This window comes from Schistocerca cancellata, chromosome 2 (genome assembly GCF_023864275.1).
Source record: "Schistocerca cancellata isolate TAMUIC-IGC-003103 chromosome 2, iqSchCanc2.1, whole genome shotgun sequence".
NCBI lineage: Eukaryota > Metazoa > Arthropoda > Insecta > Orthoptera > Acrididae > Schistocerca > Schistocerca cancellata.
The window spans coordinates 544,353,523-544,375,623 of NC_064627.1; the positions used below are offsets into that span (position 1 = coordinate 544,353,523).

Here is a 22,101-nt window from a genome sequence, read left to right on the forward strand (position 1 = left end):
GTTGTGTGTCTTACGGAATGGCTCCACTGTGATATTAATGAGAACTAAACTGGTCTCACTAATTAGTGAATCAGTCAAAATGTCATAATTAGGACGTTGTGTCCGGTATAGCTTATAGAACAATCATTTAGTATTACTTCATGAAATGGAAAACAGATTTTCGATCGTGTATACACTATGTGATCAGAAGTATCCGGACACCTGGCTAAAAATGACTTACAAGTTCGTAGCGCCGTCCACCGGTAATGCTTGAATTCAGTATGGTGTTGGCCCAACCTTAGCCTTGATGACAGCTTCTACTCTCGTAGGCATACGTTCAATCAGGTACTGGAAGGTTTCTTGGGGAATGGCAGCCCATTGTTCACGGAATGCTGCACTGAGGAGAGGTATCTATGTCGGTCGGTGAGGCCTGGCACGGAGTCGGCGTTCCAAAACATCCCAAAGGTGTTCTATAGGATTCAGGTCAGGGCTCTGTGTAGGACAGTTCATTACTGGGATGTTATAGTCGTGTAACCACTCCGCCACAGGCCGTGCATTATGAACACGTGCTCGAGCGTGTTGAAAGATGCAATCACTATCCCCGAATTGCTCTTCAACAGTGGGAAGCAAGACGGTGCTTAAAACATTAGTGTAGGCCTGTGCTGTGATAGTGACACGCAAAACAACAAGGAGTGCAAACCCTCTCCATGAAAAACACGACCACACCATAACACCACCGCCTTTGAATTTCACTGTTGGCACTACACACGCTGACAGATGACGTTCACCGGGCATTCGCCATACCCACAACCCGCCATCGGATCGCCACATTGTGTGCCGTGATTCGTCACTCTCAAAAACGTTTTTCCACTGTTCAATCGTCCAATGTTTACGCTCCTTACACCAAGCGAGCCGTCGTTTGGCATTTACTGGCGTGATGTGTGGCTTATGAGCAGCCGCTCGGCCGTGAAATCAAAGTTTTCTCACCTCCCGGCTAACTGTCATAGTACTTGCAGTGGATCCTGATGCAGTTTGGAATTCACGTGTGATGGTCTGGATAGATGTCTGCCTATTACACATTACGACCCTCTTCTACTGTCGGCGGTCTCTGTCAGTCAACAGACGAGGTCGACCTGTACGCTTTTGTGTCGTACGTGTCCCTTCACGTTTCCACTTCACTATCACATCGGAAACAATGGACCTATGGATGTTTAGGAGTGTGGAAATCTCGCGTACAGACGTATGACACAAGTGACACCCAATCACCTGACCACGTTCGAAGTCCGTGAGCTCCGCGGAGCGCCCCATTCTGCTCTCTCACGATGTCTAATGACTACTGAGGTCGCTGATATGGAGTACCTTGCAGTAGGTGGCAGCACAATGCACGTAATATGGACAACGTATGTTTTTGGAGGTGTCCGGACATTTTTGATCACATAGTGTACATGGGAGTGGCGAAGTGGGTGAAACGAATGCACTATGTGAAATAGCCAGCACGGTGAACTGCGCTCATAGTTCCAGAAAACAATATAGTATCATCAAGGACGAGGGTGTCAACATGAAGCTGAGAGCAGAGACAATACGTCACTGATTTCTTCAAATAATTAGCAATTTATTTGCAATACGACTTCTGTAGAACAACAACGTCCGAATTTTCCATATCTGGGAGAAGCGGTAAACGACAAAGATAGAAATCGACTTCAGCTGATTCAGTAAAGGTGAAAAGCGGCCATCGGCAGTTAACAAGGAATGGAAGAGTATGACAGAAAGTCTGTCTGGCTCTTCAGGCTATAATTAAAACAGCTACACAACCGGCTACTACACGGAACCGTACAACAAAACAATCACAAACAAAACCCACGCTATAATTTAACTGAGCGACTGATTCGACACTCAGAGTGACCATTCTGATGACGATGTTGGCATGTTACAGGATCTCGACCAGTGCGGTTGCTCAGTGATAACGGTCAGTCCCGTATTATTACTAGTCCTTGCACTCGAGCGTGAACTGTCTCACTATAAATCCGCCAACAGCCTTACAACCCGTCCAGACTGCAGGGGGGTTTCGCATGGCTAGCCATAATACTTTTTTCCTCTGTTCTATACCGATACACTTCGTAACTGTCGATACACTATGTACCAAACGGTGCGACATTAATGAATTATTGCACTTCAGTAACCCAGTGTTTTATCTAATGACTGATCGCACTGTAGTGACCTGCTGTTTTAGCTGTTGTGAATCACTATGTTACGTTGCGCCTTAAAAATAATTAAGGTTGGGCAGAAATATTCTGAAGGGCGGTCTTTCAGTAAATTCTTCAAAGTGAGAAATCTCACTGAAATAGTTGCTTCCAGTATGTCAATTAATTAGAGGAAGTTCTAGGGTGAAAAGGCTTCTACAGACCTTGGTCATCACATTTTATTAAAGTAAGCAATTTGCATAGATATATAACTCTTGTACCTTCATACTAACTACAATATATCTTCAGAAGAGGTGTAATATCTTTTCCCTAGTTTATATCCTCGACTACTCAGAGCAGTGAATCTTTATTACTGAAGTGTAAGTAGACGATTACTGTGGGTTCTGGGCAGAGTAAACGTCGGGCGATGAACCACTTCCGCTGTTGTCAGCATCAGTTTAACAGCCAGTTGTGCCTGTTATATTTCGCTGACATCAACGTCAGCATTTCCGGAATCGCCGCCATCAGCATCGAGTGCTCAGGCAACTGTGCTTGTGTCAACAGCATCAGCATTCCTGGAATTCGCCGCCTGCCACGATCTCTGCACCGTTACCCCTGTAACCTCCGCCTCACTTATCGACCAAAATGACAGTGAAAAATTAAACCGCGTGTACCTAATGGAAATTTGGGAAAAGCAATCGTCACCGAAGTTAATCTGTCGGTAAAGCGGGAGGAAAGGGTTACATCTAAATGAAAGGAAAAATGCAAATGAAACTGGTGGAAATTAATTTTGGGAAAAGGGTAAAATTAATAAAGGAAGTAAATGTGCGGCCGTTATGTTAACAATTAACTAGCAGTAATTAGATATTTGAGATTTGGGGGAAATTATGGTCGCCAGTCCTAAGGACAATTACTATAGTAACTGAAAAAGAAAGATTATTGCACATATAACTAGCATTAGAAGCGTGGCAACTGAAGGTTGACACGTGTAGTGTGAAAACTGAAAGTTTGTCAGAAGTAATAAATTTCGCTACACGCTGACTTAATTTAGCAAAAGAATTAATAAAACCGGAAAATTGAAAGTTAATTTAGTGACTGAAATTAATAGTGAGCTTTGTTTCTGAAGCACATCGAAATTTAGTAAAATACGGTTAGTCTTGGGCTACCTCAACAATCATTTCAAAAGCTACTTGAATCTACGCAGTTTAGAAATAAGAGATTTAACTTTGAACTTGAACTAAATGATTCTGAACAATTAACAATAGTAAAATTTAGTGCGTACCAAGCTGAGCTGCAGTCACAGGTAAGCTAAAATATGCTAACAAAACTCACATTCTTAATTTGTGCTTGTGTAATCTAAATATTGTAGCCAGCTATGAATACCTTAACTGAACTTTGAAATTAAAGCAGTGAAATGGAATGATATTACTTTAATGCTGGCGTCTGAATTTCAACGACACTCGGGTTCATTTCGGAAAAGGAAGGGACCCTGCTTCGTAATGCAATTGGGACATTGAGCAACAAAGGTTCACACTAAGTTGCTGTAATTTTGTGCTGCAACAATTTTAAAAGCTGAGGTCTGCCATACAGTTCTAAAACTTTACGTGCTTCCAGTCTTCCTTGTTGGTTGAGTGAAGGTTTGAAGCTGTCGATCGAGGAGGTGGCGACAGTCACTCATTGTCGGCCGTCGCTGTTGCAGAAGCTGGATGTTGGCGCGCCTTCTTCTCGACACGGTCTCCAGCCGAAACGGGCTCTTGATGTGTGCCAGCTAACGCTTCCCGTCCGCGACAACATGTCCGAAACTATCATAGCAAGTCGAGCGCAATTACATACTGCCAAACCCCGAAAGCGCGGCAACTCGCGGGAGTATCACACAACACACCTGCACCACTGCACTACCCCAGCCAGACTCCCTCTGCCCGCACTCCACGCGGCAGAGTTAACACTACCAAAGATCGTAAACACTTTGGTTCTCCACACGACCTATCGATGTAATCGTTCGATAGCATAGTTTTCCCTAGGCAAGACCCAGCGTAAAAATACAAATAATATTTACAAAACAACCAATTATACATCGACATAAATGCATAAATACACTCCTGGAAATTGAAATAAGAACACCGTGAATTCATTGTCCCAGGAAGGGGAAACTTTATTGACACATTCCTGGGGTCAGATACATCACACTGACAGAACCACAGGCACATAGACACAGGCAACAGAGCATGCACAATGTCGGCACTAGTACAGTGTATATCCACCTTTCGCAGCAATGCAGGCTGCTATTATCCCATGGAGACGATCGTAGAGATGCTGGATGTAGTCCTGTGGAACGGCTTGCCATGCCATTTCCACCTGGCGCCTCAGTTGGACCAGCGTTCGTGCTGGACGTGCAGACCGCGTGAGACGACGCTTCATCCAGTCCCAAACATGCTCAATGGGGGACAGATCCGGAGATCTTGCTGGCCAGGGTAGTTGACTTACACCTTCTAGAGCACGTTGGGTGGCACGGGATACATGCGGACGTGCATTGTCCTGTTGGAACAGCAAGTTCCCTTGCCGGTCTAGGAATGGTAGAACGATGGGTTCGATGACGGTTTGGATGTACCGTGCACTATTCAGTGTCCCCTCGACGATCACCAGTGGTGTACGGCCAGTGTAGGAGATCGCTCCCCACACCATGATGCCGGGTGTTGGCCCTGTGTGCCTCGGTTGTATGCAGTCCTGATTGTGGCGCTCACCTGCACGGCGCCAAACACGCATACGACCATCATTGGCACCAAGGCAGAAGCGACTCTCATCGCTGAAGACGACACGTCTCCATTCGTCCCTCCATTCACGCCTGTCGCGACACCACTGGAGGCGGGCTGCACGATGTTGGGGCGTGAGCGGAAGACGGCCTAACGGTGTGCGGGACCGTAGCCCAGCTTCATGGAGACGGTTGCGAATGGTCCTCGCTGATACCCCAGGAGCAACAGTGTCCCTAATTTGCTGGGAAGTGGCGGTGCGGTCCCCTGCGGCACTGCGTAGGATCCTACGGTCTTGGCGTGCATCCGTGCGTCGCTGCGGTCCGGTCCCAGGTCGACGGGCACGTGCACCTTCCGCCGACCACTGGCGACAACATCGATGTACTGTGGAGACCTCACGCCCCACGTGTTGAGCAATTCGGCGGTACGTCCACCCGGCCTCCCGCATGCCCACTATACGCCCTCGCTCAAAGTCCGTCAACTGCACATACGGTTCACGTCCACGCTGTCGCTGCATGCTACCAGTGTTAAAGACTGCGATGGAGCTCCGTATGCCACGGCAAACTGGCTGACACTGACGGCGGCGGTGCACAAATGCTGCGCAGCTAGCGACATTCGACGGCCAACACCGCGGTTCCTGGTGTGTCCCCTGTGCCGTGCGTGTGATCATTGCTTGTACAGCCCTCTCGCAGTGTCCGGAGCAAGTATGGTGGGTCTGACACACCGGTGTCAATGTGTTCTTTTTTCCATTTCCAGGAGTGTATATATATATATACAAATAGTAAAACAATTACAACATATAAAGACACAGAAATGTCATATTTTGAGGTAACAAAACAAGGAAAAAAATTATAGTACAATAGATGGAAATAGGAGGAATAGCATTTCCGGCGTTACACCCCCTTGCCACCCATGTGCCAAGGCCCCCCTGCACTCCCCACCGCCTGCGCCGCGTATGGAGGAATTAATTATTATGTGGTGTTGTTTAACTCACAATTGTGAAGACTTTATTTATTGTAAACATAAATGTGGTCGGAAGTATATGAACGCTCATATGGTTTCATACAACTGTTCCACATGTGTCACAATTGCTTCTTCAGACATGTGTAGCGTCGGCATGTCACACACAAAACACCTGTGTAACACCACGTCATTGTCCATAAATAATGAAATGCTCACCATTTGGTACTTGTACTTCATGATGACAATAGCATGCTCAAAAATATTCGAATAATCTGCAGTTTTGTTTTCCAAATTATTAACGTAAGACAGTTTGAAATTAGAGTGTTTGTATGACATATTTTGCGCTGTGCTCCAAAGTATTCAGACGACATGTACACCAAAGTAGCGCCAAAGTGTAATTGGTATAATTCGATTGCATGCGCATCACAAGTCATCATGTTCTTGGGCAGTCGTTGGGGGACTCCAATGCTTTTGGACAGTTTGTAGTAACAAAGTAATTTTATTATTATTCGAATTATATGAGTGTCATCCCACTGCTCTCGATGTCACATTAACATCATGATGTTTTACGCCCCACTGACCTCCAGTTATTAACGTAAGTCACTTTGACATCAGAGAGTGTGTATGATGTATTCTGTGCTGTGCTCAAAAAGTTATCCAAACTTTATAAAAAAATACACGACCTCTCTGTCCACTCCTTCAATCAGAGCTCCACTATTTTTGACTAATTCGATTTCCATTCTAGGCTTCTACTCTGTAGTGAGAGGATCAGGATGCGGGTGTTTGTTACAAAATTTGTTTTAATAATATTCCAATAATGCATCAAGGTCTGTACGCTGTAGAGAGAAGACCATTATCGGCAGACTTAAAGAATGATGGTAAATATTAACGTAAGACATGTTGATATTAGAGTGCGTTGGCGTATTCTGTAAATGGTGGGAAATATTAATGTAAGGTACGAGGGCGAGCTGAAAAGTAACGCCTTCGAATTTTTAATATGAAAATTCTTAAAGGTTTTAAATAAAAACAAACATTATTAACATTCTACATCATACATGAATGAGAAAGTGCAGTCGGTACACTTCACTCCTCAAGCCTGCATACGCTACAGACAGCAACACATAGGTGCCATTAGCCCATATATCACATAACAGAAGGAATAGCCAAGACGAACAAAAAAGAAACACTGTCATAGCCTATATGTGATTACGATATTAATATGAGATCAGTCAACAGAAAGCACCTCACATTAACATGAAAACTATATATACTGAGTGAAACGGAAAGCTACCTCTTGAAGAAGAAAAAAAAATAAAATAAAACAAAAAGAAAGACAGTTCCACACCTTTGAATTCACTTAGGTCCAGCATAATGCGACGTATTAACAACAAAATACAACTGTGCAACACATCCTAAACACGATTAGTGGTACATTAAACTTCTAGGGAGTTTGCAGCTAAGACCTTATAAGTAGGATTGACAGTCTATGGAAATTCCAAGTTCGACACAGAGAGACTGAGTAATAGGAGAGCTGTAACTGCCAGCTGCAATGGCCACCAAGCACAAACATGTCATGCCTGTTCACGCCTTCCAGGTATGCCATACAGAATGTCGATCGAAGTAAGAGCACACCCATCGCCCAGTGTAATCAGTTTTTATCACGGGTTTGTAAAACCCCTAAGAAGCAGGAGAGACAATTGTTGCAACACGTTTGAATCCAATAATAATAAAAATAACTTTATATAAGATACAGAACTGCTATTATACATCACATCCTCTCTCGGCTTTAGATGTGACACACACATAATGTAGTGACCTCTCCATGCGGCTGAATGGTGCTGCACTCAGCGCTTGGTCTTCCTGCTTCAGGTCGTTACACACACACACACACACACACACACACACACACACACACACACACACATGGGACGTGTGCCCTATCAGCCGAAATGTTGGCCGTCGGCAGTCAGCCAGCCAGCTCCAGCAAAATGCAGTCACAACGTACTGAGATATGCCAAGGCACTTTTTTAATTTTTTTCTGCAGTACGGATCGTTGTGGGGAAAGTAGCCAGACATCAGAATTCATGTTACCAAAGCGAGAACGTGATGTTTTTGGAATTGCTTTGATATGTGCTGCTTTTTCTCGAAAATTAATCAAGCACGTACAGTTTGTGGAAGGGACAGAGCTGTCACATTTTTCACGGTAGTGCAGAATCCAGCTGCCAACAGCCATCAAGCACAAACATGTCATGCCCGCCCACACCTGCCATGTACACCAGAGAGACAGTCTATTAAATTAGGAACACACTCACCACCCTTTGTAGTGTCAGTCGAACACAATACTAACTGCCAAAGCCAAAACTTACCACATAACGTTAATATGTGGTTTAATTGTAGCATTGCAAAATGGTGTTTTTGCTAAGCATAGTTGTGAGTGCATAACTGCTAATAATAATAATAATAATAATAATAATAATAATACACATAGTCTTGATTGTACGGCAGCATCCAAGGTGACGAATCGTATTTCACTCCTTCTACCCGTTAATAAATGCTCCATTAAAAAATATTTCAAATACTTCGCGTGTTGATTTCTAAATCACAGATAGGGGACCATCTATTTCAGTATCACTGTTTGATAGTTTACGTAACAAAGGCTCTGAGCACTATGGGAGTTTACGTAACAATTATCAGTCTTATCAGATAGGGGGCCATCTATTTCAGTATAACGGTTTGATAGTTTACGTAACAGTTATCAGTCTTAATTTCCTGGAAAGTGCTGGTTTCAGACCCACATCAATCTGTTTTGGTACTTGTATAACTGAAAGTCTCAACTATGTTATCTCGTTGCCTAGTAAAGCAAAACGTAATCTATTTGCAGCGTTTTTGATGTCTGTGGCCTTCAATTACAGATTGGTAAGCATATGTTGTAAGTAGGCTGTTTATGTTTTCTTTATGTAAGTAGGCTGTTTATGTTTTCTTTATGTAAGTAGGCTGTTTTTGTTTTCTTATTGGTAACGTTACGTAGCGCTCTATATGAAAATCACTGGCTGTGCTGTGTGCAGTCTGTGGCTAGTTTGCATTGTTGTCTGCCATTGTAGTGTTGGGCAGCGGCAGCTGGATGTGGACAGCGCGTAGCGTTGCGCAGTTGGAGGTGAGCCGCCAGCAGTGGTGGATGTGGGGAGAGAGATGGCGGAGTTTTGTAATTTGTCATGAACTGCTATATATATTATGACTGTTAAGGTAAATACATTGTTTGTTCTCTATTAACATCTTTCAATTGTTAACTGTCCATATCAGTAGTTAGTGCCTTCTGTAGTTTGAATCTTTTATTTAGCTGGCAATAGTGGCGCTCGCTGTATTGCAGTAGTTCGAGTAATGCAGATTTTTGTGAGGTAAGTTATTTGTGAAAGGTATAGGTTGATGTTAGTCAGGGCCATTCCTTTGTAGGGATTTTTGATAGTCAGATTGCGTTGCGATAAAAATATTGTGTCAGTTTAACCACAGTCCTGTATAATTGTTCTAAGGGGACGTTTCATATGTCGACTCTTAGCCTAGGATACCTCACTGGAATCTTCTGATTTTTTTCTTGTTGTTTGTGTAATTAGTGTAGATTTTGTTTATTGCTATTGCGTAATTGTAGAGAGAATCTCTTTTGTAGTTGCAGTCTTTCATTGTTGTACATTAAAACAGTTGTGGCATGCATGTAGATTTGCACCAAGTATTTCGCACAGCTGCGCTTGCAATTAACTAGATATTATTTTCAATGTGTCCAACACTTGGTTTAAGAATAACAAAAGAAGTTGTATAGGTGGCAGAGACCTGGAGACGCCGGAAGGTTTCAGATTAATTATATAACGGGAAGACAGAGATTTAGGAACCACGTTTTAAATTGTAAGACATTTCCAGGGGCAGATGTGAACTCTAAACACAATTTATTGGTTATGAACTGTAGATTAAAACTGAAGAAACTCCAAGAAGGTGGGAATTTAAGGATATGGAACTTGGATAAACTGCTAGAACTAGAGGTTGTAGAGAGTTTCAGAGCGAGCATTAGGGAACGATTGACAAGAACAAGGGAAAGGAATACAGTAGAAGAAGAATGGGCAACTTTGAGAGATGAAATCGTGAAGGAAGCAGAGGATAAAGAAAGTAAAAAGACGAGGTTCTATTAGAAATCCTTGGGTGACAAGAGATACTGAATTTAATTGATGAAAGGAGAAAATATAAAAATACAGTAAATGAAGCAGGCGCAAAGGAACACAAACGTCTCAAAAATGAGATCGACAGGAAGTGCAAAATGGATTAGCAGGAATGGCTAGAGGACAAATGTAAGGATGTAGAAGCATGTGTCACTAGGGGTAAGATAAAAGGCGCTTACAGGAAAATTAAAGAGAACTTTGAAGGAAAGAGAACCATATGTATGAATATCAAGAGCTCAAATGGAAAACCAGTCCTAAACAAAGAAGGAAAAGCAGAAAGGGGGAAGGAGTATGCAGAGGGTCTAGACAAGGGCGATGTACTTGTGGACAATATTATGGAAATGGAAGAGGACGTAGATGAAAATGAGATGGGAGATATGATACTGCGTAAAGAATTTGACATAGCACTGAGAAACCTAAGTCGAAATAAGGCTTCGGGAGGTAGACAACATTCCGTTAGAACTAACTACTGAGAGCCATTGGAGAGCCAGCCATGACAAAACTCTTCCATCTGGCGAGCAAGATGCATGACACACGCGAAATACCCTCACACTTCAAGAAGAATACAATAATTTCAATTCCAAAAAAAAGCAGGTGCCGATATGTGTGAAAATTTCCGAACTATCAGTTTAATAAGTCACGGCTGCAAAATACTAACAAGAATTCTTTACAGACGATGGAAAAACTGGTAGAATCCGACCTCGGGGAAGATCAGTTTGCATTTCTGAGAAATGTAGGAGCACGCGAGGCAATACTGACCCTATGACTTCTCTTAGAAGATAGGTTAAGGAAAGGCAAACCTACGTTTATAGCATTTTTAGACTTAAAGAAAACTTTTGACATTGTTGGCTGGAATTCTCTCTTTCAAATTCTGAAGGTGACAGGGATAAAATACAGGGAGCAAAAGGCTATTTACAATTTGTACAGAAGCCAGACGCCAGTTACGAGTTGAGGAGCACGAAAGGGAAGCAGTGGTTGAGAAGGGAGTGAGACAGCGTTGTAGCCTATCCCTGACGTTATTCAATCTGCATATTGAGCAAGCAGCAAAGGAAAGTAAAGAAAAATTTGGAATAGGAATTAAAATCCAGGGAAAAGAAATAAAAACGTCGTGGTTTGCCGATGACATTGTAATTCTGTCAGAGACGGCGCAGGACTTGGGAGAGCAGATGAAAGGAATGGACAGCGTCTTGAATGGAGGAGATAAGATGAACATAAAAAAAGCAAAACGAGGATAATGGAATGTAGTCGAATTAAATCAGCTGATGCTGAGGGAATTAGATTAGGAAATGAGACACTTAAAGTAGTAGATGAGTTTTGCTATTTGCGCAGGAAAACAACTGATGATGGTCGACGTAGAGAGGATATAAAATGTAGACTGGCGATGCAAGGTAAGATTTTCAGGAAGTCTTTTGTAAAAGTTTTTGTGTGGAGTGCAGCCATGTATGGAAGTGAAACATGGATGATAAACATTTTAGACAAGAAGAGAACAGAGGCTTTCGAAATGTGGTGCTACAGACGAATGCTGAAGATTAGATGGGTAGATCACGTAACTAACGAGGAGGCACTGAACAGTAATGGGCAGAAGAGGAATTTGTGGCACACCTTGACTAGAACAATGGATCGGTTGTAGGAAACTTACAGAGGCATCAAGGGATCACTAATTTATTATTGGAGGAAAGCGTAGAGGGAGACCAAGTGATGAATATACTAAGCAGATTCAGAAGGATGTAGATTGGAGTAGTTACTCGGAGATGAGGAGGGTTGCACAGGATAGAGTAGTATGGGAAGCTGCATTGAACCAGTCTTTGGACTGAAGACCGCAAGAACAATATGTGTCTAACATCTGTTTGTATGCACACTGCTGTTCTATGACACTAAACATTTATACAGGGAGGCAATTTAGCTGGATGCTTGACCTCTGGTAATTGGTTCTTCCAGTGAGTTAATCTGACATGGAGTCTTCCTCCAAATACCGCCCCTGAAGACTGACCACAAAGTCTTTTATCATAGGCTCATATGACTGCTGCTTGCCGACGAAGAACCATAGAGAGCTTGTCAAATCTGTTAATATACATTTATTATATAGTATTGTGAGACAACGTTGTATGCGAATTCCACGTTTGGTGGGATTCAAGTGGAACCAATAAGACGCTGACAGAAGTTTGTTTTTGTACGTGCGCAGCTACTCTATATCACTAAATATCTACTTAGGAAGCAGAGTTCGAGTAATATGTACACTGATCAGCTAGAACATAAGGACTACCAACCTAATAGCCAATATGTCCACCTTCGGTACAAATATCAGCGGCGACACGCCGTGGTACGGAAGCAAAGAGGCCTTGGTAGGTTGCTGGAGGGAGTTGGCACCGCATCTGCACACACGAGGCACCTTATTCCGGGGAGGAGGGTGATGAGCTCCGACGCTACGTTCAATCACATCCCAGATGTGTTCGACTGGGTTCAGATCTGGCGAGTTGGGGACCAGTACATCAATTGGAACTCGCCACTGTGTTTCTCGAACCATCCCGTCACACTCCTGGCCTTGTGACACGGCGTATTATCTTGTTGAAAAATGCCACTGTCGTCAGGAAACGTGATCGTCATGAAGGGATGTACATGGTCTGCAACCAGTGTATGGTACTCTTTGGCCTTCATGGTGCCTTGCATGAGCACCGTTCCATGAGCATCCAATGGATGCCGATGTGAATATTCCCCAGAGTGGATTTATGGCGATAGTATGACAGTGGTGCTAATGTTCTGGCTGATCAATGTCTGTCCCAAGCGTCGTCAGGCGCATTTTCTCTGGTGTTTCGACAGATATTTGAAGTTTCGTTTTTGCAGTGAGTAGCTGGAGTGAGCCTAGACAAATGCTGCTCACTCCATCTTTCATGCAATGCTCTGTGTCGACGGAAAGTGTCAGTCTATTTCCCATTACGGGCAAAATGATTTTTTAAGTGATATTTTACGTACCCTTTCGACAGGGTTTTCGCATATTAGTCTAGCACGAATTTCGCTTTTATATGTATTAGCAGGGACAATAAAACTGGAAGAATAGCCAGTACTCCAACAGCGAATGAGCAGCACTGCTGTATGGCAATAGCGGTCAGAGCAGGCCAGGATGGCGTATATAGTAATATGCTGATGCTGATGACAGCAAAATATAACAAGCACAAGTGCCTGAATAGTGGACGATCAGGTCATTGGTTCCTGGAACACTTATACAGAGAACAGCGAAAGTGGTCCATTGCCCGATGTTTAGTCTGGCCAGAATCCACAGCGATCCTCCACTAGTGTGTATCATAGAGATACATAGTAGAACTTTTTCTGTTCTATCTGCATTAAACTCTAACAGGGACATCGTTCTAGGAACAGGGGTTGATTGCCAACTCGTTCTGAATACGACACAGATATTCTCAATGACTGAAAGTTAAAATCATTAACTTCGGTCTTCTGGAGAAGGCTAACTACTACTGAAAGGCATTCAAGTTTCAAACACGGCATTGGGGACTTTGTATTTATCCTCTGTCTGTAGATTTAGATCCCATCACTTCTTACGAATTCAGTATCAGCTCATTCCGGTCGTCTTCTTTCGGTGGCGACGCTGGTACAGAGAGGGTTCCCTTAAGCCACTCAAAACTGTCTCCATCGCTTGCGTGAGAATCGTTTCTTTTATAGGCGATTTGGGTGCAGTTTTCAATGGTTCTGAGCAGTATTCTTGAGTTCCGTGTGATACTGCTATCTGGGAATAGTCCAATGTTTGTGGTGACAGTACCTTCCACTAATTAAGCCAGTATCTACTGTGGTACTGAGTGACAAACCTCGTGCCACTAGCGTCAGAGAAATTTCCTACTTGGAGGGTGGCGAATTCTGGCTTTACTTAGGACGCTCTTGTCTGGTGTTTAAGTTCACATGGCGCTCCTAGTGCTTCCTGTTTTTCTTGCCGACTCCAGTTTCATGTAGCTCTTCTGGCCAATAAAGCTGGGATGAGTACTTGTAAACTGATCTAAAAATAATGTTTTGACTCTTAACGGTCATTACAGGTATCAGACGTACACTGATCAGCCAGAACATTATGACCACAGATCTTCTATGGATATACGCCCGCCCAGGCGACAGCAGCGTCACCTGACGAGGAATGGCTGCTAGTCAGACTCGCGCACGGTGCACATAGCATCAGTGAGCGAGCTGTCTGTATATAGAATGGGAAAGGTGCGCGACCTGTATTTGACCGAGGGCAGACTGCAATGACCCGGAGGCTTGGCACGAACATTTCGGAAACTACACCACTGTATGGTGTTCGAGGAGTGCTATGGTGAGTCTGTTCAACACAAGGTGAAACCATGTCCAAACGTCGTGGGGTTGGGCAACCATCCCTCGTGACAGATGTCAGACGTTGTACGCTGGGCATACTGGTAAAACACGACAGGCGGCGATCGATGGCGGAACTAACATTAGACTTTAATGCTGGGAAGAGTACAAATGTGTCGTGTCTGAACACACAGTGCACCGATCATTCATAAAGATAGGCCTCCGCAGCGGACGACCCGTGCTTATGCCAATGTTAATACCACGACATTACCAACTACGACTGAAATGGGCATGTGACCATTGGCAGTGGACGTTGGCACAATGGCTGAACATTGCTTGGTTTGATGGATCCCAATATCTTCTTCATCATTGAACGGTGAATTTACTTTCAAAACGTTTTCTTAAGAATTTACTTTATTTACTAGCGATTCATCAAGAACATTAACACATTTAATCACACTACGTGAGCTTGGAAGTAGTTGCCAGGGAGTAACTGATGAAATCAAAATGAAATTGCTTTTCCCAAAAGCCTTTTTTTTTTTAAGAAACAGATTGAAAATTATAAGCAGAAATCACCCTCTAAATATCAAGTTACAATTTATTCAGAGGCAGAAAGAAACAAATTTTTGAGTGTATGAGCTTTCGGGCTGAGAACCTTGCCGCTCCGTTTTGACACGTCCGTAGTCACGACTACTCACAACAACCTCTGAAAGACTACACAGGTGCAAATCAGCAACACACCAGATTACCTTAAGTAAAAGTTTTAACAATTCATACAAGCACACAAACTATGCACCCCGTAGGAGTGATGGAAATGGTACAAAACACTTAAATTAAAAGAGTAACTTGCCACCAACGGTGCAACTTGATTTTAACTTCTAAGAAAAGTTTTACGGTGGAGGGATGGCAACTTTATATACTAAAATGACAATTTAAATAAAAGCCCATGAAATGCAATCTTACATAAAATTATACAAGGTTCGCCAACATGCTCTACAGTACAAATACACCGCCTCTCTAGATGATAGGCAAGATAAAAACGTATTTCAGAAATTAGGCCGTTACACTTCAAGCAATAAATTCGTTAACACCCCGAATCCGACAAACATGACAGACAGGCACTAACTGCCGCACAAATGCGGACGAGAGACAGACCAGCAACTGGTGACGAGTGACTGGCCCAAACTCACTCCGACTAACCAACTGGCGAGCTCATAGTGTCCCTTAAATGCACGTGAACAGGCAACCTTTCCCCTTTCCCACCAGAGGCGCCACCGCCAGAAACGGAGGGCGATTGCTTCACACAATGCGCTGTGGCGCGCTCTTCAAAACAGCAATTCTTACCATGGCTCAATCATGCCGATGGGAGGGCGCGAATTCTTCGTCATCCACGGTAACAGCTCCTCGACACCTGTACTGCGGGATGGAGACAAGCTGGCGGCGCCTCCATTATTCTCTGGGGAACATTCACGAGGGCATCCGTGGATCCAATGGAGCTCTTGCAAGGCAAGGAATATCCTACACTGGTTGCAGACCACGTACACCCCTTCATGGAAATCATGCTTCCTGATGACAGTGGCATTTTTCAACAAGATAATGGGCCATGTCACAAGGCCAGGAGTACGAAGGAGTAGTTCGAGGAAGACAGTGATGTGCTCGCCCCCCAATCGGCCAGATGTGAACACATCTGTGACATGATTGAACTTGGCGTCAGGGGTCATCGCCTCCTCCCCGGAATTTATGAGAATTTGGCGACTTGTGTGTGCAGATGTTGTGCCATCTCCCTCCAGCGACACACCGAGGCCTCATTGCTTCCATTCCACGACATGTCACACATGTTATCAACGCCAAAGGTGGACCTACGAGCTATTTGGCAGACGGTCATAATGTTCTGGCTGATCAGTGTATACGGACAACACAGAGGTTACAGTAGAAGGAAAAACAAGCAAGGGATAAGAATATTGGAGCAGAGAGGTGGCGAGAAGACTGGAGAAAATGATGGCCACGCTCGTGTTGCCGGCAGACTCTCCCAGCGGCCGTACAAGATGCTGCTAGCGCCGGTACCTGCAGCAGGTCGGCCTGCATGTCCCTGGCGCACTGGTCGGTGTGCGCGGCGCGCTCGGCCAGCGCGGCGTCGGCGGCGTCCGCCTGCGAGCGCAGCGCGCGGCTGACGGCGGCCAGCGTCGCGTCGACGCGCCCCCGCAGCTCCTCGGAGCGGCGCACCTCGGCTGCCGCCGCCGACACGTTCTCCCGCGTCATCGCCGCCCACGACGCCTCGTCCGTCTGCCTGCCGGCAAAGGAGCGCCGTCTCACTCACTCGACCAGCGGTGCAGAATACCTGGACATCTGACACCAGCGAAAGTAGGCTCACCGAACAAAATACTGTCGCCAGCTGTGCAGCATCCCTTGTGGAGTAGCGGTTAGAGTCGCTTGCTGTCGGCCTGAGGATCGTCAATTTAAACACCATCACCAGCAAATATGTATTATGTAACATTTACCATTTGTGGGAGGTTCCAGTAATTTCTTATGTTCATAATGTTTTGTACATTACTGGCCATTAAAATTGCTACACCACGAAGATGACGTGCTACAGACGCGAAATTTAACCGACAGGAAGACGTTGCTGTGATATGCAAATGATTAGCTTTTCAGAGCATTTACACAAAATTGGCACCGGTGGCGACACCTACAACGTGTTGACATGAGGAAAGTTTCCAACCGATTTCTCATACACAAACAGCAATTGACCGGCGTTGCCTGGTGAAACGTTGTTGTGATGCCTCGTGTAAGGAGGAGAAATGCGTACCGTCACGTTTCCGACTTTGATGAAGGTCGGATTGTAGCCTATCGCGATTGCGGTTTATCGTATCGCGACACTGCTGCTCGCTTTGATCGGATCCAATGACTGTTAGCAGAATATGGAATCGGTGGGTTCAGGAGGGTAATACGGAACGCCGTGCAGGATCCGAACGGCCTCGTAACACTAGCAGTCGAGATGACAGGTATTTATCCGCATGGCTGTAACGGATCGTGCAGCCACGTCTCGATCCCTGAGTCAACAGATGGGGACGTTTGCAAGACAACAACCATCTACACGAACAGTTCGACGACGTTTGCAGCAGCATGGACTATCAGCTCCGAGACGATGGCTGCGGTTACCCTTGACGCTTCATCACAGACAGGAGCGCCTGTGATGGTGTACAGAACGACGAACCTGGGGGCACGAATGGCAAAACGTCATTTTTTCGGATGAATCCAGGTTCTGTTTATAGCATAATGACGGTTGCATCCGTGTTTGGTGACATCGCGGTGACCGAACATTGGAAGCGTGTATTCGTCATCGCCATACTGTCGTATCACCCGGCGTGATTGTATGGGGTGCCATTGGTTACACGTCTCGGTCACCTCTTGTTCGCATTGACGGCACTTTGAACAGTGGACGTTACATTTCAGATGTGTTACGACCTGTGGCTCTACCCTTCATTCGATCCCAGCGAAACCCTACATTTCGGCAGGATAACGCATGACCGAATGTTGCAGGTCCTGTATGGGCCTTTCTGGATACAGAAAATGTTCGACTGCTGCCCTGGCCAGCACATTCTCCAGATCTCTCACCAATTGAAAACGTCTGGTCAATAGTGGCCGAGCAACTAGCTCGTCATAATAAGTCAGTCACTACTGTTGATGAACTGTGGTATCGTGTTGAAGCTGCATGGGCAGCTGTACCTGTACACGCCATCCAAGCTCTGTTTGACTCAATGTCCAGGCGTATCAACGCCGTTGTTACCGCCAGAGGCGGTTGTTCTGGGTACTGATTTCTCAGGATCTATGCACCCAAATTGCGTGAAAACGTAATCACATGTCAGTTCTAGTATAATATATTTGTCCACTGAATACCCGTTTATTATCTGGATTTCTTCTTGGTGTAGTAATTTTAATGTCCAGTAGTGTATATTCTTGAACAAACACGTTCCAAAGCGCCGGGCATAAAACGGGATTTTTCTGGGGCTCGTACCTCGGGTTCTGTTACTGATATAAAGATAGGGTCAAGATCAAATAATGGAAAATCCAGGATGGAAATTAACAATCCCTGTTAAGTTTCCAGAATTTCTTAACTACAAACCTTGTCATACCATCATTCCCCAAATCCCTCAACATGCAAACTAACCTTCCATCCACGGAAAGAACTGCAGTCCACCATCTAGAAACTGATACCGTCCTTATAATCCTATTAGCAGACTATGGCTCCACCACTTTTGTGTTGAACCGCAAGGGTTACCTGGCAGAAGGACTCCGGCAGCTGTCAAATACATCCACCTACAAACCTTGCCCAGGAGACCCCATTCCAGAAATCCAGCAGGATCTCCAGTCTCTCCTCAAAACCTTAGGCCCATCCCAGAACATATTCCAGGAGTCCATCTCTCTGCTCACCCCTCTGTACTCCTACCTTCTCTATGCTTCCTAAAACCCATAAACCAAATCACCCAGGATGCCCCATCGTGGCTAGTTATAGTAACTGGCCCCCACTGAGAGAATCTCTGCTCACGTAGACCAACATCTTCAGCCTTTTACCCAGAACCTACCCTCCTATATAAAACATACAAACCATTTCCTCCATCGACTCTCCACAGTTCCTGTCTCTTTACCACCACACACACATACCACCTCCCTTTATACTAATATCCCTAATGCCCTTTAGCCTTACTACTATGGAACACTACCTTTCCCAAGGCCCAACAGATTCCAGACCAACACCCTCCTTCCTGGTTGCCATGACCAACTATATCCTCACCCACAATTACTTCTCCTTTGAAGGCATTACCTACAAACAAATCCGGGATACAGCTTTCGTCACCTGCATGACACTATCCTATGCCAACCTATTCTAGTGCCATATAGAGGAATACTTCGTAAACACCCAGAATCCTGGTTCGGATTCACTGATGACATATTTGTGATATGGATCGAGGGTGAGGACACCCTATCCACATTCCCTCTTCACCTGGTCCTACTCAACCCATCAAGCCACCTCCTAGATGTTGATCTCCCCCTCAAAGAAGGCTACATGAGTACCTCTGTCCATGTAAAACCTACTAACCACCAGCAATACTTCCACTTCGACAGATACCACCTGTTCCATACCAAAAAGTCCCTTTCATACAGCCTAGCCACCAAGGTCATCGCATCTGCAGTGACATCTGGTCCCTCTCAGAGGCCTTCACAGACTATAATTACCCTCTCAACCTTGTACAAAAACAAATCTCCCACACCTTATCTTTCCAGTCTCCCACCATCTCCCAATGTCTCACCATCCAGCCACAGAGTACCATTCCCCTTGTAACCCACTACCACCTACAACTAGAGCAACTATGTGATCAAAAGTATCCGGACAAACCCAAAATCGTAAGTTTTTCATATCAGGTGCATTGTGGTGCCATCTACTGCCAGGTACTCCATATCATCGACCTCAGTAGTCATTAGACATCGTGAGAGAGCAGAACGGGGTGCTCCGAAGAACTCACAGAGCTCTAATGTGGTCAGGTGATTGGGTGTCACTTGTGTCATACGTCTGTATGCGAGATTTCCACACTCCTAAACATCCCTAGGTCCACTGTTTCTGATGTGATAGTGAAGTGGAAACGTGAAGGGACACGTACAGCACAAAAGCATACAGGCTGACCTCGTCAGTTGACTAACAGGGACTGCCAACAGTTGAAGAGGGTCACAATATGTAATAGGCAGACATCTATCCAGACCATCATATAGGAATTCCAAACTGCATCAGGATCCATTGCAAGTACTATGACAGTTAGGCAGGAGGTGAGGATACTTGGAATTCATGGTCGAGCGGCTGCTCAGAAGCCACACATCACGCCAGTAAATGCCAAACGACGCCTAGCTTGGTGTAAGGAGCGTAAACATTGGACGATTGAACAGTGGAAGAACGTTTTTGAGAGTGACGAATCACGGTACACAATGTGGCGATCCGATGGCGGGTTGTGGGTATGGCGAATGCCCAGTCAATGTCGTCTACCAGCGTGTGTAGTGCCAACAGTAAAATTCGGAGGTGGTTGTGTTACGAAGTAGTCGTGCTTTTCGTGGAAGGGACTTGCACCATTTGTTGTTTTGGGTGGCACCATCACAGCACAGGCCTACATTGATGTTTTAAGAACCTTCTTCAGTCCCACTGTTGAAGAGCAATTTGGGGATGTTGATTTCATCTTTCAACACTAACGAACAGTTGTTCATAATGCATGGCCTGTGACAGAGTGGTTACACGACAATAACATCCCTGTAATGGAGTGGCCTGCACAGAGTCCTGACCTAAATCCTATAGAATACCTTTGGGAAGTTTTGGAATGCTAACTCCGTGCCAGGCCTCACCGACAGACATCGATATCTCTCCTCAGTGCAGCACTCCGTGAAGAATGGGCTGCCATTCCCCAAGAAACCTTTCAGCACCTAATTGAACGTATGCCTGCGAGAGTGGAAGCTGTCATCAAGGCTAAGGGTGGACCAACACCATACTGAATTCCAGCATTACCGATGAAGGGCGGCACGAAGTGTAAGTCATTTTCAGCCTGGTGTCCACATACTTTTGATCACATTGTGTACATTCTCCACCAGGGTTTCTACTATCTCTCGTTGTGTCCTGAAATGAGAAATGTCCTGCCTACTATCGTTCCCACCCCTCCCACAGCGGTATTTCACCATCCACCGAACCTACACAATATACTCGTCCATACCTACACAACCCATGTTCCCAAACTCTTAATTCATGACTTATATCCCTGTAATAGACCTAGGTGGAAGAACTGTCTCATACATCCTCCCACCACCACCTACTCCAGTCCGGTCACAAACATCACCTAACATATCAAAGGCAGGGCTATCTGTGAAACTAGTCATGTGATCTATAAGCTAAGATGTGACAACTGTGCTGCATTCTATGTGGGCATGGCAACCAACAAGCTGTCTGTATACATGAATGGCCAACGACAAATTGTGGCCAAGAAACAAATGGACCACTCTGTTGCTGAGCACACTGCGCAAGATGACATTCTTCATTTGAATGACTGCTTCATAGCCTGTGCCATATGGATTCTTAGCACCAACACCAGATTTTCTGAACTGCACGGGTGGGAACTCTAGCCTGCAATATATCCTACGTTCCTGTAATCCTCCTGGGCTCAACCTTCACTAGTGATTGTCCTCGCCCATCCAGTCCCTTCCCTGTTCTCATTCTGGCACTACACAGCCCTCTATTCCACCAATACATCCAGTCTTTTTAGTTCTCTCCTTTTCTGCTACCCCACCCCTCCCATGTGTCGCCTGCCCTCCATCTCATCTCCCAAATGCACCTGGCTCCACCTTGTCCTTGCACACTCCCTAGCAGCACTTCACCATCCCCCACCCCTACCCTATTATCCCTCCCCCTCGCCGCCCAAGTCTCCTCCTGCCACAACCCGGTTGCCTCTCCCATCATGCACTGCTACTGCTGCTCGCAGTGTGACTTCAGCTGGCAGAGACTGCAGTCATGAGTGTGTGAGTTGCGTTTGCGAGCGCGCGCGTTTCTGTGTGTGTTGTGTGTGATTGTGTGTTTGTCGTCTATTTTTGACAAAGGTCTTGTTGGCGGAAAGCTTATTCTGTGACAGTGTTTTTGTTGTACCTATCTGCAACGCAGCATTTCCACTATGTGGTGAATAGCAACTATCCTTTTCA

General features: G+C 45.0%; 1 protein-coding gene across 1 annotated transcript in view; it reads right to left on the reverse strand.

Moving 5' to 3' along the window:
* LOC126156105 (tektin-1) overlaps positions 1 to 22,101 on the reverse strand; it is a 139,794-nt gene that overhangs the window by 23,065 nt on the left and 94,628 nt on the right. Inside the window, exon 5 of the mRNA XM_049916277.1 lies at positions 16,528 to 16,666. Within this exon, the coding sequence (XP_049772234.1) occupies positions 16,528 to 16,666 (139 nt within the window). The remainder of the gene's footprint in view (positions 1 to 16,527; positions 16,667 to 22,101) is intronic.